Genomic DNA, 27319 nt, shown 5'->3' on the forward strand with positions numbered 1-27319 from the left:
GAGGACTCTAAGAGACAGGGAAGCTATTGGAGCAGCTGCCAGCCTCACATGGGCCATGATGGGAATGGTTTGCACATCCTCAAATCATCTGCACCTCCCTTAGAGTGGCATTGTGGGAGCAAGTAACAATGATCAGATCTCTTGGGCGTCGAGCCCTTGTTTGTTGAGTGAGAAACAGCCACTTCCCGCAAGGCATGGCTCCACTGGCTTCTGGCTATTTGGTAATAGGCAGGTTGAGCCATGGACATCGTTAGCCAAGCTGCAGGCCTGGGGACCAGACACCCATCATGAACCCTGTCACCTCGGTCTCCTCCCTCTCTGTAAAGCAGAGGCTACAGTGCCTTGCTTTCAGGAGCCATGTGAGTCCCATAGTCCAGGTCTTCTCTCATGCCACAAAACGCACAGGACTGAATGTATCAGCCACTGCAGCGCCACACTGTGTGTGTGTGTGTGTGTGTGTGTGTGTGTGTGTGTGTGTGTGTGTGTAGTTCCAGCTGAGGGCCACATTTGAAGTAGTTTTTCACCGCAAGAAGATACTGCAGTTTATCCTGTCACAATACCGCCTTTCCTCTTCCTTGTATTGGGTGGTGGCACACTCCTCCACAATGCCTTGAGGGCAGGTGGGAAAGGACCTAAGAATGGGTTTCCCACGTGAACTTGAACCAGTGTGTACCGCATCCAGCCCTTGGTGGGGTGTACATGGGCCCACCTCCTAGCCTATTTCCACAGCCCAGGGCCAGGCTCTAGCTCCAGAGCAGTTATGTCACTCAATTCAGCTGTACAGGGCCCTTTCCCCTCCCTTCCCTTCCTTCCTTCCTCTGAGCCCATCTCCTTGGCAAGGATTGAGTCTGGGCTAGGGATAGTGCCTGTATAAGAAGGGGACCCACAGGGAGAGGACAGCAATCTCGCACCAGATGTGACTGCCCATGTCATAGGTGCCTCGTCCCACCCCACACACCTGAAGAAATCAGAACCACCCACAGCACACTCCCGTTGTCATTTAAAACCCACCGACCTGCCACCAATCCTGGTGGTGGCAGCCTGGCAGAGGAGGCGGGGCCGTGGTGCGGGAGGCGTAATTGGTGAACCCAGGGTGAATGAAATAATTGGAAAAGTGAGGTGTGAGTTTGTTAGGGAAGTGTGAGCGGGTGGGGGAGGGGAGGAGGGCTGTGTTTAAAAGCCCGCTCTGGCCTCTTTATTCACAGCTTCTGATACAGTAATTGCTATTTTGTGGTTTCTATTATCTACACAGTGGGGAGCGTGTGTAGCTCCGTCCCCGGCCTACTGGGCTGGGGATGAATCCCTAGGTGCTACGTTTCCTCCTCCATCCCTGGCCCCTGGTGGCCCCAGCCAGCCTCTTCCCACTGACCGTGGCCTTGGCTCCCAGGAAGCAGGGTTCACATGGAAGTCCCTTCAGAGGCCTCTTTTAAAAACCGGCCTCACAGACCAGGCCAGCAGATAAGAACCTTCATAATGGCTGGTATTTATATGTCTCTTATCTCCTTGCAACGAAAGGTACTTCATTGATTTTTTTTTCTTCCCTCCCCCACCCTTCTCTTTTCCTCCTTAATTCTCTTTAGCTATCTCTCCGCCATCCTCGGCATTGGCTTCCCACGACCCTGCATTGCACAAGTACCCAGGGCTGTACCTGAGCACCCAGGGCAGGAGCCTCCCCTCAGACCCGAGTCTGTCACCTTCGCCTTTTGCCCCATGCTTTTCTCATCTGTCAGCCAGAGGTGGTGACAGTATTGACCCCAGCTAGCATTGTTACATCTGGGGGTGGGGTCTCAGAGCCGAGGGGGGGGGGCTCCTTTGTAGCTGAGGTGACCGTAGTAGCAATGGACAATGACAGTGTTCCGAAGCCTCCAGTCTGCATTTCTAGAAGTGTCCTCACATACTGGGAAGTTCTTCCTAAGCTCTAACTCTTAACTCTCAGCTGCTCCTCAGCCTGGCTCTTTACTGGGATCACCTCCCTGAAGCTCCTGGGGTCTTTAGGCACGAGTTCCTTGGCCATTCAGTCTAGAAGCCCCAAGCCTAGGTTGTGGACTCTCCCAAAGGCCCCCAGCTCCCATCCCCACTCCAGTTCCATGGTGGCTCCAGACTGTCCTGGCTCCCTCCACCACACTCTGAGATGCACGTCTGCAGACCACAGCAGCCCAGCCCCTTCCTTCCGCCTCCTCACCAGCTTCTTTCTCCACCTTTTAATTATTTTCCTCGCTTCCTCCGGCCCCTCGGCTGCTTACCATGCACCAAGCATCCACGCTCACAGTGCGCTGTGGAGGGGAGGCATTAACCTCAACGGCCATCCCCAACCCTGCCCTCCTCTCCCTCTCTCTGTCTCCCTTCCCTGTTCCCTACCCCAACACAGCCAGGCAAAGAGAAGGTGCACATGGTCCTCTCCCTTGCCCCCACAGTCCTGGGTGGGTCACTAGGACCACCATACACACACACATACACACGCACCACTTCACCCTGGATTTAGCCACATTTGGGGAAGGAAGAAGTCCCACTTCTGGCCTGTCTCTGGGGAACAGGGCAGGCTTGAACTAACCATCCTGTGGCCAAGCAGGGGACATCACCCCTGCTGTTTCCCACCCAGAACAGGGCTGCTTCCCCTGGATGGCTTGTTTGTAAAGCAGGGTGGAAAGACTTGGGTGGTGTACTCCACAGCCCCGCTTCATAGTCCCTGCCTCTTCTGGCTGTCTCCTGCTGTTGGTCATTCTGGAAGTGGTTCTGGCAGAACCTGTGCAGGGCAGACATTGGGCTCCAGGCTGCAGGCATGGCACAAGCAAGATGAGTGGGGGTCCTTTCACTAGAAGTATTGCATGCGCTTGCACGCGCGCACACACACACACACACACACACACACACATACATACACACACACACGGACTGGGTGGTTCTAGTTGGTTCACTGTGGGCAGTGGCATTGTGACAGGTGTACTGGAGATGAGGGGAGTGGGGCTGGAGAGCTGGAGAGCAGTGGGTATTGGCACCCTCTGCTCTGTCAGACAACCAGCCTCGCTGCTCCACATCATCTATCTAGCCTTCCTACATTAGATGCCAAGCCCTCAGACTTGGGCTCGCAATGTCCCCACAGGTGACCTAGAGAACCAGTGACCAATGAGCCATTTGTGTGAACCAGCCTGGGAGCCAGCCTCAGCCATCCCCAGCTCTCCCTGTTCCAGTCAGCACCACCCACGCATAGAGACTGGTAGAAGGACCCAAGGCCGTGTGTCGTGGGACGTGCAGGCCTTTAGGTGGCAGAATAAAGCAAGGTTTTGCTGGCTGTTTGACTGGTGGCTCTCCAGGCTTCTCATCTGACCTGCTCAGACTCTGACCTCCCCCCCCCACACACACACTCCAAATCAGCTAAGAGCTCCCTCTCAGCAAAGAGTCTGGCCAGACTCCCCTCTGCCTCTTTCCTTCCCATCCTGGGGAGGCTAGCCTTGTCGCCAGCTCCATTCCCTGAGGCCTGCACAGGCGTAGGGATGGGGGAGCTGACAGGGAGAGCTGGACGTGCCGATTCATTTTTAGGCTTCATAATGCTGCGTTTACACACAGCCCTGCCTTCAGAAATGGGGCCAGCAGATGCCGGCTCATGCTGGCAGGGCTGTAGGTTAACGCCCCAGATTTAACTTACATCGTTGTGTGAGGGCTTATGGCCTGCACTGTGTTCTTTACCCAATCGGTCCTTGGCCTGAAGCATCCCGAACCACGGTGTATGGATGCATGGACCCCGTGGCCACCAGAGAGTAGATTTTCAAATAAAAATAAGACCTCTCTTCAAATGCAGAGCGCATTGAATATTTATCAGTGGCAGTGTGCGCGTACATATTTGATAAATGGACATTACAAAGGGATTGGGGTGGGGGCATGCGGCCAAGGGACCCTGAGGAAGCTCATTTCCTTTGTCCTAGAGTCTTTCAAAGGTTAACTCAATGGAGAAGAGAGGGTCAACCCCAAGGGTGGTCCAGGCCACAGGTCCCTGGTTGGGTTTTCTGCCCCAGAACACTGCCTGCCTGGTGTAGCAGGTATCAAAGGAAGCTGTAGAAGAGGACATGCAGCTCAGATGGAGGAGTTGTGTGTCTTCAGATCCTTGAGCATCAGGGCATCTCCAGCGCCCAGGTTCTAGGTTAACAGCAAAGATTTCATGGATTGGAGTCAGTCAGCTTAGGCTTGGCACGTGCCCGGCCCTGGATATGGAGGCTTGCCTGGGAAAGGTCAGGGGACCCCACTGACCGTGCACCCAAGAGCCTTGACTCCCACGTCATCCCCTTGCCCTGGCTGGGGAAATTCCTGGCCTGGCACAGCCTGCGCAAGACCCATCCCCATGGGGAAAGAACAAGTGTCCAGGTATCCCCCAGGTGGCAGGAGCGACACCAAAAATTTCCCATTAGCACCTCCAGTCTGATGGTGCCCTCCCTCCCCCAAGTGGTGGCCAGCAGGGAGAAGAAAGCCACGCCTGCAGAGGAGAGAGGGCTGGGTATGGGGGAGCAGGAAGGCACATGAACAAGCTGGGCGGTGGGTGTTCCCGCAGCCAGCAATCTCTGGTAACCCACGGGGTCCAGAGCCCTTGGTGTCCCTCAAAGCCCTCAGGCCCCCAGTGCTCACTCTCTGATGTCTGCCTTTTTGTCTCTAGCACCTTTGGGGAACTGAAGACAGTGCGCCTGCCGAAGAAGATGACAGGGACAGGTGCCCACCGCGGTTTCGGCTTTGTGGACTTCATCACCAAGCAGGATGCGAAGGTGAGTGCTGCCCCCAGAGAAGCACAGAGCCCCCGAGGTGGCAAGAGTGTGGCTGCCTCGTGCCTTCCACTCTCTCCCTGACGCTGCTGATTTACCCAGTCTCCTTAGAGGCAGAGCACTGGGCACGGGGCTTGGGGGGCCAGGTAGTACGTGCTGGTGTGTGCACGTGTCTGTCATACATGGTGCAGGGGCTGGGGTCAACCTAGTTCTCAGGCTGCTCTGTAATAGGGAAAAGACCCCAGTCTGGGTGGCCATGGGGCTGGGCTTTGTAGACAGGGCCATTTTGAACATCCTGGGCAGGAATGGGAAGCACGCCCAGTAAACAGTACACAGGCTGGGGTCTGGCTCCCTCCTCTCACCCCACCACTCTCTGCTGGTGACACCAAGGGCCACGCCTGCAGCACACGTGCGCATGTGCAGATACTTCTCAAGCTATACAAAGAGCAGAACAGCCTTTGGGGAGGGTATTTTTTGCTTACTTATTGTATATGTGTGTTTTTTCTGTATGCATGAGTGTATGCATGCACGTGCAAATGGAGAGAGTCTCTTGTACACATAAGGTGCTGGGAGTTAAACCCAGATCACCAGGTAAGCACCCCTAGCACCCCTACCAACTGAGCCATCTTGCCATACTCCCATAAACCCCCGCTCCTCCTTGGGCTTTGAAGCAAGGCCACCACTCTGACGTCAGGCCCAGGACAACACAGCCAGGCTGTCATTCTGCCTGAGTTGAGACCTCGCCAGCTGAGTCTAGAAACCATTCTCATAGCACTAAACTCCTAAGGCCAGGTTAGGCAGGATAGGGCTGGTGGGCCATCCTATACACCCTGCTGAGCGCTGCCCGCCAGCCACGGCCCTCCATCGCATCTGCTTTCCTCCCTGAAAAACAGTATCCAGAACTATTGCCAAGTGGCTAGGGCTCTTTCACCCCAAGGGGCACCAGGAATGGGGTGCAGCATGGGGCAGAAGGGACAGCCTAGGGCTGCATAGACAGCCTGGGTATCCCACAGGCACAGGGCACTAGCCCCCAGGACATGGCAGCCACCTATACCTTCCTGCCCCCACTTGAAGTGCCTGCTTCATTGCCTAGACATTTGTTCTTTCTTCTCAGCTAGCAGCCCTTCCATTGTCACCTCTCAGTGGCAGAAGGGACAACACACTGCAAACACTAGTCCTTGGCAGCCAGAGAAACATTGTCACCGAGGGTAGCTAGGTCTCTCCTAGCCTTGCCCTGTACCTCAATTTCCTTATCTGTGAAATGGGTAAACAGTAGTGCCCCATTCCTGCTTTGTGACAGACGATCCTATGAGGTCAGCTCCCTGGCACATGGCAGATGTTCAACACAACCTGACTCCCTTCATTGCTATAACCCAGGGACCCTGTGAGCCACACCTGTGACATCCTGTCAGCAGAGCGGCAGTGCGAGACAGTGTACACACAGTGTCCTGAGCTCTGGGCTTCCCAGATGGGACAGGGAGGGTTGGGGTAGTGGGGCCATCACTGACAGTTTCCTATCCAGACCCCCAGACAAGGCTGCCCTGAGAGACATAGAGCCTAACTCTGCCCCTGAAAAAGGTCTGCTCACCAAAGCCAGCCCCAGACATACGCTCACCATCTACGAAGCCAGCATGGCTTCTTCCCCTTGGGGAAACCTTGGAAAAGTGACTCACCCCTCCCAGTGCCTCTTGGGCCTCACAGGGCTGCTGGAGGGACAGACTGAGCTGGACAGACATGGACCCTCTTACAGTCCTCTGGCCAGAGGCCATGATCCTCCTAATCCCAAGCCAGCCCCTCAGCAGTGACTTACAGAGGTGGCAGCTTCTCCCTCCATCCCTTTCGGTTCTTGGCTCCTGGAAGAGAAAGGGCAGCTGAGGACAGAGAGGGCTCTCTGCCCACAGCCCTGGAGACCGGCTGTGCCCTCAGCTCCCAGGTGCTATTTCAGGCCTTTCCATCCCTGCTGTGGTGCTCTGCCCTGCCCTCCCTGCCAGGACTCATGCCCTTTTTACCCACTGTGCCAATAAGCTCATCTTGATGGAAGTGGGAGTGAGCTGCATTCCATCCCCACAGTGATCCCTTGCTCTTGCTGTTTCTTGGGGCAGCTCTGTCTGTGTCCTCCACTCCCCTGGATCTGTCTGCAGAACCAGGTTGTGTCAGGAGTGGCAGTATGAGTTCTTTTCACCTGCCGCATATCCTTGCACCCTGCACACAGTGTGGTCACACTCTGAACATGGAGTCATTCTCTAGCTATGGCTTGGGGCTTGGGGTTACCCTGGCGTGGAGAAAGATTAGAGCCCAACCAAGCTGGAAAGGGCCCTCGTTTTCTCCCGAGCCTCCTTTTTGTACTTGATATTTTAGAGAAGAGAGGCCCCTTTAGAAACACCCCGGCCCCTCGACGGTCTCTGGTCCTCTTGGACACCTTCTCCCATCTTGACCCTGCTCCATGTAGAGTAGCCTGTCACTGAGTGCTTGCAACCTTGTAGGCTAAGAGACTACATGTATGTCCTGGGGCTGAGGCAGGAGGTTGCTTACGCAGTGGAAGACTATGAGGCCAGAGGCCCAGAGAGACTTAATGTCTGCTCGGAGGGGCCAGCGACCAGCCCCTACTTCACCCCACCCTGCTCCTGCGGGCTCTTGGCCTGGCCCCGTGGTATAAGAGTCGTGGTGTAGCCTCCCACACAGGCCTACTGACCCAGAACAAGTGCTCACTCCCCATCCTGGAATGAGCGGCCTCACCCTGTACCTCACACATTCTCAGGGATCCTGACCCATCAGACCCCTTCTGAGTCACATGCATAACAATGTGGGGAGCAAAGCCAGCAGGAGGCTCCATAATGGCCACATGGATAACCCAGGCTCCCAACAATGATAGGCAGGGCCTCCGGAGAGCGCCAGCATACAAGTGATGTGTCTACTGTAGGCACATTGCCTGTCCCAGTCCAGCACACCACGATTAGTGGAGATGAGCACAAACCCTCCCTCTCCTGACCTTGTCCAGCTGCACAGCCCCAGAGCCCTGCCCAGTCACAGGCACTGGGGACCGGAGCCCTGCCTACCTATGGGAGATGGATAGACAAGCAGGTGAATTCTCCCTGGTGTTCTAGGCAGGGAATATCAGTGCTGCTGGAGGTGCCTGTGTTACCCCAACCTCACGGTTCTTAGGGAGCCCGGCACTACACAGAAGAGGGAAGCAGTGTCAGTCAGCTAGGAAATGGATGTAGCCGGGAGTCAGGCTAGCACATTCCCTACCTACCTATGCGCTCACCTGGGCTGCCCTGCCTGCGTGCCATCCCTGGTCCTGTCACCACTGCTGTAGCTCCTCTGGGGGAATCTGAATTGATCAACCCTGTGGACTTCTTTTGCGTGTCCCCTGGGTGCTGGTGGAGAAATGGTTCAAAGACTTGGCTTAGCATTATACAGCCAGGCTTCTCCCTCCCATTGGGCATTGGTTTACCAAAGTGCTGACCCTCCTCTAACCAAACCCGCCCCTCACACCCATTCCCATTATCCAGCTGTAGCACCTTACCCCGGAAAGGGGCTCCCTCGGTAGAAACACACACAGAGGCCAAAAGGTCCCATCAAGACAGTTCTAGGGAACAGCCCTTCTCCCCCCCCAAAAAAAAAACAGCTGCCTTCACTGCTGAGTGCCCTCCAGCACACCCCAGCATACAATGCTGCTCTCCTGTAAAGACAGTCAGAGGAGGAGCAGCCCCTCTGAGCCTCCCAAAAACCAGCTGCCTTCTTCAGTGCTGAGCGCCCTCCAGTGCACCCTGGGCACTCTATGCTACTCTCTCACCTGGATGGGCAGTGGGGAGTTCTAGGCAGATGGATTTGACGCCCCCCAACCCCATTGGCTAGGAAGTGTCCAATAGGCACTGGGTTTCCATTCAGGCCCCACCTTCGTCTCCATACCTAGCCTAGGCTGGCCCTGAAGAAAGGGGGAAAGGGCCACCAGGAAGAAAGAAGTAGGGAGGAGTAGACAGACACCCAGAAACCAGAATATTAATTGTTCCCCACACGAGGTGCCTTCAATTCTCCCTCCCGAGCCACACACGCTTCTTTATACTTTTGTGGTTGCAGCTGTTTTAGCCACCGACACTGTTGTTTTAAAAGGCCTATTTTCACATAGAATGTTATCCAATTAGCAGAGCAATGTGTTGGCTTAAATAAACACTCGGGGGGAGCCGGCAGCCGGAGATGCGATGGCGGCTGGCGATGGCGGCTGGCGTTGGCAGGCAGAGCTCCGCTGTGATAAACAACCACAGCTTTAATTGTAGGGTCGCAGGCATCTCCTTCCTCTTTCCCACTTCACCACGGCGGGTGGACGCCCAGGGAGCGAGTGACAGGATGTACACAGCCTGAGCCCACACTGGCTGGAGATGGCGGTGTGGCGCAGAGGGCTCAAGTGAGATTTGGGTTGTAGGACTGTTGAAGAGGGGCAGGACAGAGCTTCTCCCACCTCCTGCCTCCCTCACTGATACCTGGCACCCCTGCTCCGTGTAGCCTGCAGCACGTGATCCGTCGGATGATCAGTAGCACGTGTGTAACACTGCATCCGCATGATGGTGTGCAGGGAGGAGTCTCGAGGCGTCAGTACAGTGGGGTCCGTGGGGACGACCCTCAAGGAAACACCCCTTTTCCAACCAGGCAGAGGGCCTGAATGGTAGGTTCAGAGTGGTCAATGACATCAGAGCTGCCTTCCTCTTCTTCATGTGTGCCACTGAGCCCAGGTGGCTCTGCCCCACAGCAGAAGCTGGTAACACTGTCCTTGGGGAGTGGCAGGGCTTAAAAGAACAGATGGCATGGTGCATGTGCTGGGGACAGGGAGGCAGCTGAGTCCCCTGGGCCCTGAAGGTTCCCTGCTGCATGGAAACCTGCATCCATTAGTTGTTCCGTGTCTGCCAGAATGTTGCCAGGAGCTAGCCCAGGAGTTGGGGTTTCACCTGTACTTTTCTGTTTGGGTGTTCATTTGTGTCGTGTGCACGCTTACTCCGGAATTTGAATGGTGCTACTTTGCCAGGCTTCTGTCACCACAGCCCAGAGATAGAAATTCTAGCCAAGCTTACATCTCAAGGTAGGGACTTGGGCTCAGCCAGTACATGTAGGCTAAGAGCGTCAGGATTAGGTGCAGCCCAGTTTACCGCCAAGGCATAAGCAAGATCACACTGAGCCATTCTGCCAACTGCTACTCGGCTCTCCAGACCATGGGGACCGAGGCCTGCCAGGCACCTTGCAGACCAGAGCAAAAGACCTTGCTTTCAGATCTGTCAGGCACAGCGTGAGTCAGAGGAAGGTGGAAACCCAACCATGAGGCTTGCACAGGTCGAGGTGCAGCTGCTGCCCTCCTCCGGCACAGGCAGTCCCTCGAGCTCACACTGAGTTGGGAAAGTGAAACTTAGAGAAGTCTGTCAGGTCACCAGGCAATGCAGGGACTGCCTGTCGCCTTCCCTGGGCACCTGACTCCTGCCCTCTGAGGTGCTTCAGGCCTGCAGAGGCAGGAGTGGAGCCCTTCCCTACCCCACTCTGCTGTAGCACCTGGCATTTGGGTCAGCGCAGTGTACTCGGAGGTTAAACTGACTGACTTGAGCTGATGGGATGGCTGGGGTGCATCTCTCTGTCTCAGAGAGTCGGGGCACAGTCTACAAATGATCCTGTGGCCCTTTATTTTGGAAGGTCGCCTCTGCTTCCCAGTGTCTGTAGTGGTTTAAATAAGAACAGTCCCCATGGGCTCATCTTATATTTGAATGCTTAGACCAGGGAGTGGACCTGTTTGAAAGGATTAGAAGGATTAGGTGTCTCCTAGTTGGAGGAAGTGTGTCACTGGGAGTGGACTTTGAGGTTTCAGAAGCCCATGCCAGGCTGCATGCGTGCCCACGTGTGTGTGTGTGGGGGGGGTGCGTGCAGATCATTATGTGGCTCTCAGCTACGTGCTCCCCACCATGATGATAATGGACTGTAACTGTAAGCCAGCCCTCAATGAGATGCTTTTTTATAAGCGTTGCCATGGTCGTGGTGTTGGTTCACCACAATAGACCAGTGACTAAGAAACTCATTCACTGTGGAAGTCCATGTTATGCAAAGAGCTAGGACAGTCCTACCTGTGAGGAAGAGGCATCTGGGCGGGCTGGAAGCCACTAACTAGCAAAGTGTGCTGACCCGACTTAGGCCATGAGGAGGCCATGTGAAACACCCTTCCCTAGAAGTCACTACTTCTTCCAAACCCGGCAGGACCTGGCTCCTCTGTCCCCTGTGCTCAGTTCAGGGCACTGGCATGCACATGGCCATCCTTGGCCACCCTTGTCACTGTCCCCTTCAAGTGTGGGGCACAGATGTTGAGGGAAGTTGGTAGTGTCATTGGATGCCTTTTGTATCTACAGCCCTCTGGCTCTGCCAGGAATATGCAGGGAGCAGGAGGACAGGACCAGGAGGCTGCAGACTTCTAAAGTCAGGTCCCTTCTTGGCACTGCAGACAGCTGAGGATCAGCCAGTCCTCTGTAACCACATGGGACTGAAGTCCTGCCAAGGGCACACAATGGTTTTGGTTGCTGGGAGAAATGTTGTCTTCAGGGAAAGTGCACAAAGGTTAGACCCAGCACTCCTCTGGCAGCATTCCAGACCTTCCATGGTCTTCCAAGATGGCCACCAGGTCCAGCCTCTTTGAGCCCTGTACTGATCCCCCCCTGTCCGAGTGGACTGGCTTCCAGGTGGAATCAGGGTGAAGAGGCAGGAGGCTATGGTCTTGAACCTGAGAGCTGAGGCTTCAGTCACAGGAAATCAAAGCCAGAGACCGTGATGGTGGTAACCTGGACCTGGGGTAGATGCTCTCCTGGGATAGGAGTCACCTGAGACAGACCCCCACCAGTGGGAGTTGGGATCCAGCAGGGGCAGGGCCAACCACAGTGTTTCAAGTAAATAGATCCGAGGGACTCACCTTGAATAGTGACATCTCTGGGATCCGATGGTGAGGAAATGTCTGAACCCTCAGGACAGACTCAAGGAAGAAGGGTGTGGCCCATGCTGTTGTCTCGAGGTTGGGATGGGAAAGAGTTCCCACCCATCTCCCACACCCCACCAAGTCTCCTCTGTACCACCCCCTTTGTAGAGACAGGGAGACCATACTGGCTGTGGCCCTAAGGGGAGGCCCCTGACCTGTAGAGGATGGAGCTGAGGGTAGCTGGCTATGGCTACCAGGAGGTGGCAGTTGGCTTTTCTTTGTCATTCTCTGTGTCAACCTGAGTCAATCCAATTGTCCTCTGGGCTATGGGCTTCCCAGCAGGCAAGGGTAAAAGCTGGTGCATCTCCTGTGCCAGTAAGTGGGCAGCTGTGTTCATTCAGAGGGGACCTAAAGCCATGGGTGCTAGATGTAAAGCCAGACCAAGTCCAGATCACTATCCAGTGTGAAGTGACCCCAGCAGTGACCGAGTCCAGGTTACAATCAGGCGTGCAGCGGCCCCAGCTGTGATAGCTGTGTCCTTGTGTTCTGAAACCCAGGCTTGAAAGACTATTTAGGCAGAATCACACTGACCAGCGTGGAGATGTGTTCTTCCAGACCCTCGGCAAAGGAAGGCTCTGCTTTACTGAGTAGTTACCCAGAGCAGTGTTCTGGCTAAGGGAGGGACCGAGTGGCAATGGGTTGGTGATGGGTGCTAGAACCCACACCAGGTGTGTCAGGCCCAGGGTGGCAGGGCCTTTGCAGGCTAGGCCAAGTTTCAGTGCTCGAGAAGATGAAGCACACAGTGTCCCTTGTTGTCCCTTGTTGAAGTGGGAGGAAGACCAGTGAGTCACCCTTCAGTGGATAAGCAGGCTGGGGTCTTGTGTTTGTAGACCTATCCAACCTGGAGGCTTCCTAGGCCACACCAAGAAGACTGTTAGCCGTAGGACGACACATCCCAGAGGACACTAGCCCCCCCCCCCCCAGACTGTTTGGGCAAAGGCAAGTTCCCTGAGTGGGTTGAGGTGGCGAGGTGTTCCTATGGGGGCTGGGTATGCAGAAGAAGCTGCTGGTGGCTGACATTCTCCCTGCTGAGGCATCTAGAATCTTCCATGCTTCTCGGATCTGCCCCTGCCCCTGCCCTAGCTCAAAATCCCCTCCAAAGGGGGCCATCCCTCCCTCCTCATTCCATCCCTAAGGTGCCTCAGGCAGACAGTCAGTCACACGCCATCTCTCCTTTCAGCATGTGTACTACTTTCCCCAAGGCTGGCTCTAACCTCCAGGCACTGTACCACCCTGAGGGGGAAAGCTTTGAGGACACCACACTGCAGCTCAAGGAATAGGCACACAGAGCATAGCCTGTGTCTCTCAGTCCTCAGCAGTCAGAGCTGGGAAGGGCTCTGCTATTTTTGGAGAACCCCATATTGTGTTTTAGAAAAAAAAATAAAAGCATTTGCAAGCGGCAGCCGCCGTTTCCACTCTTGGTTCCTGCAGACTGAGGAGTCGCTTATGACGATGTACCAGACAGCATTGCCGCAGGGCAGTGCTCTGAGCTAGGAGTAGATGGCTTTCTGAGTGTCCCCACCTCCATCTTTGCTGCTCCTTCTAAAATTTGATTCAGCCTAGGTTCAGAGACTAAGCAGCCTGGCCTGCATCACATAGCTGGAACGTGATGGAATAGGGGATTGAACTGAGGTAAACTGGCTGCAGAATTGCAGCCCCCATACCCCTCCGAGTATGGAAAGCCCTTCCAATGAGGGGCTACTAAAGTGCCAAAGGGGTATAGAGAGAGGGAGAGCCGGGGAGAGGCTAAATGAACTCCTGCAGGGAACAGAAGCATCACCAGGCCTTCTGAGGCAGTAGAACATAGATTGAAAAACAAACAAACAAACAAACCATGAGAAAGAAGGCCTGGGCCTTCCTGCCAAGATCTCTTCCTGCTTTGTAAGTGAGGATGGAGCAGCCACCAGATGCAGCTGTGGCTGTCCCAGACTGCCTTGTCCCCAGGATGCAGCTCCTTCATCAGACTCCCCACCAGTTCCTTTCTTGGTCTCGAGGCTTCCCCGAGTCCCACCATCTCCTTGCCTTCCTTCCCCACCCCCACCCCCACCCCCCGACAGCTGAGCACTCGCGCTTCTGAGCTCAGAATGAGCCATTTCGGCTCGGGGGCCAGATGCATTTTTATATCTGCCTGGAAAAAAAAATGGTAGGGGCTCTGCCGGCAGTCAAGAGAGGCTTCTAAATTAAACTTAAAAAAAAAAAAAAAGTGTGTATGTAGGGTGGAGCTGCACCTGGCCTTTCTCAAGCAGTGCAGAGAAGAACAAGACGTGGAAGCCTTCCCTCCATTGGCCAAGTGACTGTTTACCACTTCCCCTCCCACCTACCCCAGCATCCCCGAGCCTCCCGTCCTTCCAGATTCTATTTGTCTTGAATAGACTCTGGGCGGGCTGCCTTCATTGCTTGCTGTAAGTCCCGAAGCCTTTCCGAGACGGGACCTGACCGAGCTAGGGCAGTGACCAGCCCAAGGTCCTGGCCTTACTTCCCTCGCACATCCTGCAGCTTACAGAACAGAAGTACACACCCTGGAGTTACAGGACCCCAAACCAAGATAGTGTGGGATAATATGTGACCGGTGCCTCCCTCTCCCAGATGCTGTCCCCAGGCTGTGATGCTTGGTGGTGTACTGCACAATGCTGCCCTGTCTGACACCAGTCCTTCTGTGCTAGGGCCGCCTTACTCCAGTGTTAACCTGGTTACTTCAACCATTGTTTTCAAGCACAGTCATCTCCCAAGGTGTCCAAGGTCAGAACCCACCATATCTTCTTGAGAACACATTCTAACCATAGCAGTCACCTCATGGGCAAGGAGCAGTGGCCATTTCCAGCCTTCAATGAGTGAGCGCTTCTAGGCGTCAGCACAATGAGAAAGGCAGGCTCCCCTCCTGGTCCCATGTCACCCTCCTCCAGCTGTCAGCCTGGGTGCTCTGCAGCCTCCAGGGGCCCCCAGAGCATCCTATATATGCCTAGCACTCTGTGGAGAGAAGGAGGCTGCTAAGGGAATTCGTCTGAGAGCACAGGAGATGTAGGTGGACGTGCCGTGTGCCCACACTGAGTCACCTTAGTTCCTCTTCAGGGTCCTAAATCTGGCTGCATTGACCCTTCCACTTCAAAATGCTGAGCTCAGAAGATCCCCTTAACCTGCCTAAGACCTTGAGAAAAAGGAAGCACAGGGTCTACCTTGCCCCAGATATGTTGGTTCTAGAGTTGAGAGACTTCTTAGCCACTGAAGTCCCGTGTTCGTGTCATGGGATGTCTCCAGAAGAGTTGGAAGAGACTGTCCCTTCACAAGGCCACTGAGCCTCAGTCAGCCATGTTTACTGAGGGCTTTGATCAGTGCTGTGTAAGTGATCAAATGAATGCCCACAGCTGGTACATCCATAAAAGCAGGAAGTAGGTTTGAAGTGTGTGTGATCTGGGAGAAGAATTGGGGGACTTGCCGGGTGACAGCCAAATGTGTCTTTCTCTTGAGGTGGTGATGGAATGTTCTAGAATCATATGCTGATGACTGCATGTGAATACACTGACTGTATAATTATATCTCAATTTAGTGTTGAAAAGCCTGGTTTGGGGCGGGGGAAGGAGCTTGGCAGAGCAAGGAGGAAGAGCATATTCAAGGCCTGGGGTGCTGAACTGGGCACGGAAGCCCCTAGTGGAAAGGACAGGGGGGCCAGGAAGGAGACAGTGGGAACAAACAGGACAGACAGAGGGCAGGCACCAAGTTACCATGAGGGAGTGTGCATGTATCCTCTGGTGACTTGCCAGCTGGGTGAGAGGCTTGTGGGGTCGCCCTCCACAGACAACAGATAAGATGCCACCCAGGGAAACAGGTGACCCGCCTGGCCCAGGCAATGAGTGTATTGGCTGCTCAGTTGTTTGCAGCTCCTTCATGTCAAACTTAGCTCACTAGTGAAGTAAGTGTGCCAGCAGCACCCTGAAGCATTGCCAGACACCCCAAGTCACAAGGGGGTTGGGGAGGGGGTCTGTGTGCAACACCTGCAGCTCCTTCACAGCTCACACACAGCTCTTTCCTGCCTCCTCCTCCAGAAAGCCTTCAATGCGCTGTGTCATAGCACTCACTTGTACGGCCGCAGGCTGGTTCTGGAATGGGCAGACTCAGAGGTGACCGTGCAGACCCTACGGAGGAAGACAGCCAGGCACTTCCAAGGTAGGAGTAGCTGACTCGGGGGTTCTGGGGCTAAGAGCTGGGATGGGGACTACCTGGATCGCTGCCCTCACTTGGGTGCAGCCCCAAGGCCTCCTGCCACTTCAAGCCACCTTGGATCAGGACAGCCATGTGCATGGCGGCTTACCTTGTCCACTGCAGGTAGGTAAGGCAAAGGCAAGCAACAAGGGCAAGGCAGTTGTCTTTTCTGTTCATATTATAGTCTCTGATTCAGGTTCCAAAACATGATACCTCAAGCCCGGGGGTGCTGGAAATGTGTCCTGCGGGCTGGCCCTAGGAATCATAGGGTCTCCAAGTTCTAGTATTGCCATTCTTGGGGATCCAAGCTCTGTGTTCCCAGCTGACTCAGCAAGGTGACACTGGCCTTAAAGATGTTTGTCCTACTCCCGAGTCCAGCTGTCCTCATGTGTGAGACACCATAGTGACTGAGCAGGGCTGTGGGCATGGATGAAGTGGTATCCACTTCCCTTCGTGGGTAGCCCAGCCCAAAATTGAGAACAAAGAGGCCCATTGTGCCTGTGGCTGAGAGATGGAGGGAGTCAGGGAGAGCTAGAGAGGTCTGTGGGGCTGGAGTCACTGAGCCTTGTCTCTAATTGGGTGTGCACCCCTCACAAGGACGTCAAGACTTGAACTGGAAGCCCATCTTCCTTAAGTACCTTCACAGTGGTCCCCAGAAAGCAGAACAAGGCAGCTACCATTGAGCCACCCAGCTGGGAACTGGTCCCCTCCTCCCATCTGCTGGCAAACAGGTTCTGGCTGGGGCTGGGACAGCCCTGTCTGTAGTCAGTGGTGCTGTCACCTCAAGAGACAGGCAGTCTTCCTACCCTGTCATCCTTGCACTGGGGCCTCACAGGAATTCTAGCTCTGGGCTCAGAGAGACCACCCTCGTCCCCTGAAGGTGTTTGCTATAAGCTGTCAGTCTACAAAGCTGGCCTCAGGAGCCAGGGCCAGTGGAGGACCATAGGGTGCATTGTCCTGGAGGGTTAAGAGCAGTCCAGCAAGACTGGCCCTGGCCCTCCATCGGTCTTCCCAGAGCCACGCCACCTGCCCGCCATACTTCTTACTAAGGTCACTGTCCCCCACCAGCTGAGGAGGACCCTGAGCCCTCTTATGTGCTGTTCCAGATCAGCATAGCACCTTCTTCTCTGTGTTTGCTTGTGCTGTGAGACATGGATGCCCTGTTTAAAGGGCTGATGCTGCTTCCATGCAATTGGTCCCCTGCCCTGCTCTGACTTGCCCTCCTGGCATCGGTCACTGCATCGGCTCCTCTGTGCCTGTCCCTGTACTTTCTTGGTTTTGTTGTTGTCGTTGCTGCCACTGCTGTTTGGGTTTGCTGGCTGGCTGGCTGGCTGGTTGGTTGGTTGGTTGGTTAGTTGGTTGGTTTGGGTTTTTGTTTTTGTTGTTTTTTTTTTTTAAGTCTTCTGATGGCTTGTCATTCTGGCCAGGCCCAGCTACCCCACCCCCACTTGTGGCAAATGTAGTGTGCTGTTGGCTTGTACCTGGCGTGATCCATTCCTATCGGGTACCCCTATTTAGCTCAGTCTCCAGGTGATGCCAGGCTTTCTATCCAGGGCTAGGAGCTTTCTAGCCCAAACAAATGCAAAGCAAGAGAAGCGGGAGATGGTGCACACTCAGTGGCGGGCTCACAAACAGCTCAATAAGATCCTGAGTCCTGATGGGCAGACAGAACCTGTCTCCATCGACAGGCATCGACAGCCCCAAATGCACCCGTCGGCAAATGTTTGTGGAAGGCGCTCTCCTGAGCCGGGGCCCACCTCCCCTGTGGTCGCCCCACCACCCAGCCCAGGCCTCTAAGACTGTGGGCTCAGCACTTCTGCTCTGTGTGGACAGAGGACCCTTCAATAAATTGAGTTCCAAAGACTGCATCATCACCTCCCAGGCGCAAGGATGCAGCAGAAGCCAGCCCTTGATGTGTCCGAGCCATCTCTGTGGCTGCTTACAGCCACAGGACCCCACTAGGGGTGTGGTAATGAGACTGGGGAAGATAACTAACCCTGTGTCTGCCTCTCCAGCTGCCCCAAGATGGCCATGGGTACTGAGTATGGCTGTAGCACCTGCCAGGCGTGGCCCTGCAGGTACCCTGGTAGATACAAGGCTGCCAGGTATGTAGATGTCCCAGGGACAGTGTGCACCCCATCCTCCACCCTATCCTGCACGTGTGCACAGCAGCTGAAGTCCTAAGAACAGGGCTGTGGGCCCCCGAAGCCTGCCCGGGCCTCCTTTCTCCTCTGCCCTTTTCCCTGCCGAGAAAAGTACTAGCTCATTTGTGTCGGGGTCTGCATTGTTCTGAGCCTCCAGGGCCCTGGCAGAACCCAAGGGCAAGTGGGACTTGTGCCCAGCCCCGGCATGGGCCCTGAACATTGCCAGGAAGGTACTCAGACCTCAGGTGGACGCCTGGAAACTCTGGCCCCACAAGGCTGCCTGCCTATGGGCTGCAGTCCATACCTCTCCCACAGCCCGCTACTGACATGGGAGGCTTGGTGGAGACATGCCGTTCCTGGGTCCAAGGAGACAGCTGAACTGTATATATAGCTCAGGCTAACTGACACAGTGTCTCTTGCTGTCAGAGCCTCTCCTCTCCTGTCAGGCCTTGCCAGGACTCAGGGAGACAGATAACGGTCATTGACCCATTTAGCAGATCAGAAAGGGCTCAGAGAAGGCAAGAAACTTATTAAGGGGTGTCCAGCCACCCCATGACACAGCTGGAACTCAAACCTAAGCTTTTAGTCATTCTCTTAACTGAGCCTTTGCATGGGCTGATCCGGTCGGCACCCTTATGTTGTTGTGTGTGTGTGTGTGTGTGTGTGTGTGTGTCTGTCTGTCTGTCTGTCTGTCTGTCTGTCCTATTATCTGCTCCATGGCCCTAGTGAGTCTCAGCCTCAGCTTTGCCATCCTTACAGTGAACCCAGGGTGTCATCACCTTGAGGGCCTGTGGCTCCAGGGAGGTAACACCTGGCTTCTGGCCACTCGGCTAGTAGACTGAGGAGGATGTAACTGGGCAGAGGAAAGGGAGAGCCTGATGCTGCTGAGTCTCCAGCCAGGGCACAGGGCCTGGCACACAGGAGGAGGGCCCCAGGCTAGCCCACTGCAGGCTTTCCACTTACTGGTGTCTAAAGGAGCTTTGCTTTAAGCCCCACCCCCTGTCTGTCCCATGCGGCATCCCTGATGCTATCTGCAGTCCCTGGGCAATGGCAGGACATCACAGTGTCCCTCCCTAGCTGGTGCTTAGGACCCACCTGGCAAGACCACAGTATATAGGCCAGGCCACAGGAAGAAGTCACCCTGAGTCAGTAGAGAAGTTACTGCCAGACAGGTGCCTTAAGGAGGGAGGGAGGGAGGGAGGAAGGGAGGGAGGCTGCTGTCCCCTCTAGTCCATTCTCCCTCTCCTTTCCTCCCTCAACACCCCCACCCTCCCTGGACTATCCCAGTTGGTCCTCTTCCCTGTTCCCCTCCCTCCAACTCTCCCCGCCTTGCTCTCTGCCTGCCACCCGCCCCCCTCCCCGGTCAGGAATCAGATATTTGGTCTCCAGCCCCCGGCCCTGTAGTAGGTGAAGTGGTTTTCTTCTCTGCCTGGTGTGTGGGGTGTGAAAAGAGTGCTCAGGAGGGGAAGAAAGAAGAAAGTCTGCCTCTAGCTGTGTCCCTTTCTTCCCGAACGTGTTACAAACCAGCAGGGTCGCAGCATTGCGAAGCTTTCAGGGCCTGGCAGGCCACGGTACCCCGAGCACAGAGACAGAGTAAAATGGCCAGAAGCGATCCACCGCCCAACCGGTCTTAAGCACTCACAGGCAGGGAGGCCCAGCACACGGCTTTCATTTAGCGAGGAGCGAGGAGCGTGGCTAGGCTTCCCTCTGTTGTCTTATTCCAGCTGGGGAGGCCTGATGGGCTGTGGTTAGTGGCTGCAACTTTCACCTCCAGAGTAGGGGCTCAAGCATGAGCAGCATAGCAAGTGGCCGGCAGATCTGCCGTCCCCCCACCCGCCTTATCCCTTGCCCACCAGGCCTGGGGACGCCAGCCAGAGCAACATAGACAGAGAGCACACACAACAAGAGCCCTTGGCACAGACAGGAGGAGTTCTGGCCAGACAGCCACTGGCCTGGCACTCTGAGCCACCTTCCTAGCCTCACAAGGTAGGGATGGAGCACAAACCAGACACCTGTGCCATCAGCCCACCACCTCACCTCCAGGCCTGCAGCATTCTTCTCTGTGTTACACACACACACACACACACACACACACACACACACACACATACATACACCCTTTCCCCTACTAGCTTAACCCTCCAGGGGACACAGCCACCCTCCTTGTCTCCTAAAGAATAAAGCTGGCTTCATAACTGTCCACAGAGCAGATGAGTGAGCCCCGTTAGAACAAGTCATGGACGCGGCTGATGTTAGCTGGACATCTAGCATATTCTGGGTCCTGTGCGGTTCTGATTGCAGCCACCTTCACATTAGGTACAGGTGCTGAGGCTCAGCACAGCCAGGCTATTACCCCAGCCCAGACTTATTTAGGACAGGCCCTGTTTGGAGCCTGATATTTTTACCTTGTTCCTCAAAGCCCTGTCCTTCTGCAGAGATGCAGCCTCATAAAGTCTTTCTAAAGATGAGCTCAGCCTCAGGGAAGCCAGAGAGAGCTCTGTCAAGGGCCTTTGTGCAACAGCAACACTTAGCACTTTTACACACAGTTTAGAAGCCTGGTGGCACCTTAGCCTAGCACACTCGGAGACAGGTCCCATGTTACAGGACCAGACAGACACAGAGTCAGCTGTTGGCTTTCCTAGGAACACACAGCTCTGGGCCCTTGTAGAACAGATACCCCATTTCCTCCTGCCCTACATTGTCTGCAGTTCCTGAGTCCTGGGCGGTGTGCACAGACGTAGCAGCCTCAGTGTAAGCTTTCCTGGGCGAAGGCATGTGGCTTTGTCTCTCCCTCCTTCTTTCCCTCATGGATGTGGTGTTTGTATAAGAGAGAGGGCCAAGTTTCACAGCGTATAAGGATCAAAGTTCTGTTGGCGGCAGGTTTCCTGAAGAAAATTAGAATAGATGCTACAACATACCCCAAGGGAAGGGGTGCATCTAATATGGCAACTAGGACAAGCCTTCCCAGGAAGTCAGCTTTTCTGTGTGACTACAAGGGACCAGCCAGCCAAATACCTACGGGAGAAACAGTACAAGCCCAGGTGCCTACCGATGCAAAGGCCCTGGGGCAGAAGTGTGTTTACTACTGGAGCTCCAGCATGGAGAGTAGCAACCAAACAGGAGAAGCCAGCAGGGGTCTGGCCATCGGTGGCAGGAAGCCTGACTTTGCTCATGTTGCCCTGGGAAGCCCTGGAAGACTAAATCGAAGGCCAGCATCAACTAACCTCGTGAGTCTACATTGTTGTTATTGCTGCGTGGGGATAGCGCTGGAACCAGGCCCGGGGATCATACTGGGGTCATCCAAAGATGGTGGCCAGGACCACAGCCAAAGGCTGCAGGGCAGAAAGCAGCCAAGAGACTGGCTGTGTTGGGAAAGGGGTGAGCTGGCCAGGGTGGCATAGAGAAGGCAGGGGAGAAGCAAGGGTGGGGCCCATCTGCTGCGCAAGCCCTGGAAGCCAAGAACAGTTGCGGAGTGGGGAGTCTGACCAAGCTGGGTCTGAGATATCCCAGGATGCCCCAGGGATATTAGCAAATAGATGGATGAGTTCAGAGCTCTGGGCGAAGGCTGAGCTGCGATATAAATTTGAAGTTATCAGCATACAGATGATATTTAAAGCCTGCCAGCATTTCCCACACACCCCCATCCCACACCTCCAGCATCGGCAGGATGGCATGCTTTCGAAAGACCGGGGACCACAAGAGCCCGTTATCCTCCATCAGCCCCTGCAAATGGGCCTCCTTGATCTGAGCCGTGAAGACATAATCATCAGGCTTTCAAAATCATAGGCGGAAAGTTCAAGCAAGTATGTGAAGTCACAGAATTTATTATTCAAAACATCCCCTGGCCTGCCTCCTTCCAACTCCCTGGAGATGGGGGTTTTGTGTAAGCTCTACATTTCAGCCCTTCATCTGGGCACCTCTCACTCTTCCCAAGACCTGGTTGTATCAGCCCTTCCTCTGGATACCCCAGACTGTCACTCTGGGTCCCAGGAGGACACGGGGTGTGCAAGAGGACTTTGATCCTGGCTCCTGGTTGCATCAATGGCTCTTGCCTCAAGAGGTCAGGATACTTATCACCCTTCCCCCCCTCCCCCCAGTTGCCACAGCTGGTAACAGGAATTGAGGCTCACAAAGTGGAACTCTGTGGGCCCAGGCAGCTCCTAGCCAAGGTGCAGATGGACAGGGGCTTGTGTCAGGGCCTCTAGACAGCAACCTCATCTCCCAGTGAAAGTATACTGGGAGCCTGCAGGTTCTTGGGGCCTGCTGGGGCAGGTGTGGCCCAGCCACGCCCCCTGCTTCCCTCTCACCCCCCACACACACCTGAGCCTCCCACTCTAAGAGATGTGACAATACCCTGCACATTGTGCCTCCCTCCCCTGGGAGCCACTGTCCGTGCGAGGAAGGGACCTGCTCCCAATCCCACTAAATTGTTATTGACTTGTGTTCTGTGCGTTCTGCAAACATTTCACTCAGCCGTCGCCGGCAAGCCCACGAATCCCTGCTAGGGCTAACGGGGAAGCCAGCTGTGCCGGGCCATCTCGCCTGCTCCTTCTCATCGATCACAGAATTAAACTGACAGAAGTACCGCAGGGCGGTGTGGGAGGGGCAGGGCCTGGCCACCATCCTGGGCGGGGCCCGGAGACCCAGAGGGTACAGGCTGGCCAGCATACCTGACATGCAGCCTGGCCCAACCAGGGGAAGCCAGGGGAAGCCAGGGGAACAGCTTCCGTGGCGGCCTCAAGTGCCTGTGATAGGCAACAAGAAGCACGCAGACCAGCAGCCACCAGCTGAGCCATCGGTGTCTTGCCTGCAACATGTTGAACACAAAACAGTATTGGATTCATCACTGTTTGGCCACTGGAAGATCTGACCTGGAAATCAGTTTCAAGGCACTCTTAGGAAATCAGATCCGGCCACCCTGGTCCCACACCCCACACGGAAGCCTGCAGAGCCACTGTACATTTATGAGATGTGTGTTCCCTGTTGCCCAGTCCACAGCACACGGCCCTCCCAATGCTGGGACTCCTGCTTACTCCACAGCCATGTGTCTCCGTGTCATCTCAGCTTGGACCCAGGAGGAAGAAAAGATCATAATGAAAATGAGCCTCCAGGCTAAGCAGGGCTGCAGGAGCCTGTGGGAGCCTCCACTCTCCTAAGACTGCACAGGGTTCCCAGCCCTGGTAGCCCACACTCACATAGGCCAAGGACAGAAGACCCCAGGCCACTGTGGGCCCCTTCCCTATCTTGGGTTAAGCCCACTGTGATCGAAGTTGGGGCTCTGCATGTACAGGGTCAGTCCAGTTATCTGGACCTCCAGGCAGGAAGATGCCCAGGATGGACATCTTGGAGAGAAGTTAGCCTGTGGCCACTTTACAGCCTCCCACCATTTAGGTCCCTTCCTCACTGGGCTGTCACAGTGGAGAATGTGTCTGTGCGAAGCAAACCCCACTCGCTGCCCACCTTACTTGAGTAAGATCCACATCCCTGCCCTTGGAGGTGGGTCTGTGGGCTTACTGTTGTCACTGCCCCGTGACTCACTCTGCTTCTGCTTCAGCTTCTGCTGCCGAGACTGAGGGTGGAGCTGTCACTTTCCACTGCAGGGCAAGTGTCAGTGGGACACTTGGCTATGATGTGAGAAAAAGGCCCCCAGAGTGAGCTCAGCACCATGTAGAGAGCCGGTCTGTACCCACAGGGCTTCCCCACAGCTCAGGGCTCATGTACCCAACTTGTGGGATTCCCCACAGGCACCTAGAGACCCGACCCTGCCTGTGTCCCAGCTCATCCATGGCAGCTCAGCTCCTTCTGCTGGGTGCTGGCCGTCAGAGTCACTTGATGGTACATTTAACACTTCTTGTCTATCTTGGCCCGTGCCTTCTGGCAGCTGAGTGTTCACCCTTGTGCTAGCCAAAGTCCTGAAGGCCCTGTGGCTTGTCACTTCCTGCATTTCAAAACAGGATCTCGCCATTGTCCAGGCTGGCCGCTCACCACCAGGCTCAGACCATGTTCCTGTGCCAGCCTCCCTGCTCCTGGGGTACCAGGCATGGCCAGCACATGCAACTTGTGCTTAGCCGCTTCGTCTTCATTCGGGAACTGAGCCCAAACAGGGAAAGCAACTGGCTTCCGTGCAGCTTCCATCCAGAGCGGCAGGGTCTGCTGCTGGCCTACTGGCTTCCCCTCCTGGGCCGCCTCTGTCTCACCTGCCTCTTCACAGGGCCCTTCCAGCGTCCTTTCTTCCTGTCAGCCCTGCTCTCCTCTCCAGCCTCCCTCTCCTCCCTTGAAGCCTTTCTCCTGTCTTCCCACAGTCCCCCGCCTGCCTGCCCGTGCCTTCCATGCAGGCGACATTGCCAGCCAGGGAAGGGAAAAAAAGATGCGGGCTGGCATTCTGTCAAGGAATTAATTGAAAAATAAAACCATTAGGTGGGAACTGGAGAAATGCAGAAGTGGGTGTTTGGAGGTTGGGGGGAGGGGGCAGGACTGGGGGGCTGTTGGGGGCCGGTCGAGCTTTTTGTCGAGTTCATTTCTCGGTATTGATGTTTGGTGACAGTCACTTGTTGTTTATCTCCAGGAGCAGCTGCGCCGTGGAAGGAAAATGCGCGGCTTGTTCCGTTTATTTATTTCACACCTTCCCCGGGTTCTGCTTTGTGTTTGTTTGGTGAAGGCCCACGGAGGCCTCCGACATGGGGAAGCGGGGTTTCCACAGCTGTTCCTGCCAGGCGGAGCCGGCACTCCATGTGGAGACAGGCCAGTGGGGGTGGGGGGCTGGGTGGCAGCAGTGAAGAGGAGAAATGGGGGTGAGTGGCCCAACCCCCATCCCTGGCTGTAGACTTGAGCCCGACCCATCAGTAAGGTGCACCCACCCCATCCTTACAGCCACCCCAGGAGGTGGCAGAGAGCAGGGGTGACGTGCTCAGGGTGACTTGGCTGGTGATAGCAGATGGGCACTCCAGAGAGCAGCTGTTCAGAAAGTGCATGAAGACTTGGGCTAAGGAGCCCTGCTCTGAGCAGAGACAGCCTGGCTGGTGCTGTGAGAACAGGCTGAAGGCAGTGGCTACCATGAAGCTGTCCCCAAGGCTTCCTCCCCAAGGACTGTTAGCAGGGCAGTGTTCAGAGGTCCTGGCCAAGAGTCAGTTGGCTCCTGGCTGGGGTCCCAGGCAGGTGTTGCCCAGGTCTCTGTGGTGAGAGAGAAGTGTGTGTGTGTGTGTGTGTGTGTGTGTGTGTGTGTGTGTGAGAGAGAGAGAGAGAGAGAGAGAGAGAGCATGCATGCATGCATGCGTGCACTTGTGTAGCAAGGTGTTCATGGAAACCATTCTTGGCTTCATACATTCTTCTCTCTGCTCCTTTTGCCATAGCCTGATCCCTTTGAGCCCAGTTGTACCCTGGCCCTCTTCAGTCAGTCGATCAGTCTCTCAGTAGACATTTACTGAGGGCTGCTTGTACTAAGTTCTAGGCATTGGAGCACAGGGGCAGACATGACAGGCATCCCTGCCTTCCAGCAAGAGACAAACAGCAGCGAAGCCAAAAGGTCTTAGGGGTACTGTGGGGGACCCAGGGATGCTTCACCACAGGCGTGAGGCCCCTGTGCAGCCCAGTAGAGCATTCTAGACAGGCCACAGCAGTGCAAAGGCCCTGAGGTGAGAGGAATGGGTACAGGATAGGGAAGGGGCCGGCTCCTGTGGACTGGTTGCCAACAATATGACAGTTTGGCTTCTCCCAGGAACAGGGCAAAGCAGACGTTCTGCAGGAGAGGGGGTTGGGCTCTAGAGTTGGCTTGACAGGGTCCCTCTGTGCTGGAAGGACCATCATAATGGCAGAAGGGGTCTGCTCTGAAATAGCAAGGACACCTGAGGGGCACCTGCCCTCTGCAGCTTCTCCCCAGCCAGTCTGTCCTGGATCCCCACCCAAGCAGCAGCAGGAGGGGCACCAGATACAGCTGGGGGGGGGGGGGGGCACTTTGTTGTTGTCTATTTCCAGCCCTATTACCTGCCCACGATCCAATTTCCTGAGGCCATTGTGCATCAGGCATGAGGCACAGAGTGAAGAGAGGACACCGCAGGGAGTCGGGCCGCTTCCTCCCCTTTCCACAGTCAGCCATGATGGGCAGAGCCGCCAGACCTCAGCTCCCAGCCAGTGCCCCCACCTCCCTTGTCTCCAGGCAGCGCTGCTACAGCTCTGTTCATGCCTCTCTCACTCAGGGGTCTCATAGGAGCCCCAGCCGGGGACACGGTCCCAAACAGAAGAGCCTGGTGCATGGTGGGAGAGGGGAGGCTCAGGCTGTGCCAAGGAAGTGTGGGGAGCTGGGGCAAAACAGACCAGGGTGTGACCTCTGCCGGCCTGGGGGTGATTCAGAAAGCAGCATGCAGCTACAGAGGGCTGCCTGTGGGCTCGGGTCTCAGGGGGCAGCCACAGCTAAAGTGTGGGAGCACCTAGGAAAGGCCAAGCTAACGGGGAGGGGGTGAGAGCAGCTGGGCCATGGACCGCCATCGAGGGCAGGGTCCATATCCTTATAAATATGGGAGGCATGAGATGAGAGGGATTCTTGACCCACCCCGGAAGGAGCCAAGGTCATCCATGCCTGAGCCGGGCACTCTGCCCACATTGTGCTATCTACTGCCTTGTAGTCACTTGAGATAAAGGGTAAGGTGTCTGCATTCAGAGGGCTTCCTAGAAGGAGTTAAGAGTGTCCTGAAGGCAGGGATTTGGGCGAGCAGCCTCTTTATGAAATAGGCCTTCACTGGTGAATGGATGGTTAGACCAGCAGTAGAACTGGTGAGAAGAACAGCCCAGAGCCAGCCTGCCAGGTTTCTTGTCTGTGGGGTTGTTGAGGACACCAGTGCTTCAGCATACAGTAGGTACTCAAATCAGTGGCATTTGAAACAGCTGTGTGTCTAAGTTCGCCCCCCCCTTCCCTTCCCCCCCCCCCCCCCCGCACTTGTACCTTCTTCTTGGAAAACTCCTCTGCACTCATCAAAGCCCAGATCAAATAACCCCTTTCCTCCAAAGCTACCATCTTTGCTAAGGTCCCCGGACCCCTCTGGATTCCTTGGCCACTGCAGCTGTGTACCTAACATTGAGTCCACGGCCAGCATAGAAATGAAGCTGGCTTCTGCTTCAGCCCAGCTGTTGCCTTGGTTCACTAGGCCTCTGGTGGGCGGGGAGGAGGCAACCCTCAGGTGGGCCGCTGGCTCCCTCAAGTGGGTCCTTCACTCTGTGGCAAGGGTGGGAGGCAGGTAAGCGGCATC

The 27319-nt window shown here is 55.4% G+C and overlaps 1 protein-coding gene across 1 annotated transcript in view; it reads left to right on the forward strand.

The window, feature by feature from the left end:
• Rbm19 (RNA binding motif protein 19) overlaps positions 1–27319 on the forward strand; it is an 83313-nt gene that overhangs the window by 54911 nt on the left and 1083 nt on the right. Inside the window, exons 22-23 of the mRNA XM_021162701.3 lie at positions 4643–4748; positions 15780–15900. Of these exons, the coding sequence (XP_021018360.1) occupies positions 4643–4748; positions 15780–15900 (227 nt within the window). The remainder of the gene's footprint in view (positions 1–4642; positions 4749–15779; positions 15901–27319) is intronic.

This window comes from Mus caroli, unplaced genomic scaffold (assembly GCF_978045245.1).
Source record: "Mus caroli unplaced genomic scaffold, Mus_caroli_1 scaffold_4, whole genome shotgun sequence".
Classification (NCBI taxonomy): Eukaryota; Metazoa; Chordata; class Mammalia; order Rodentia; family Muridae; genus Mus; species Mus caroli.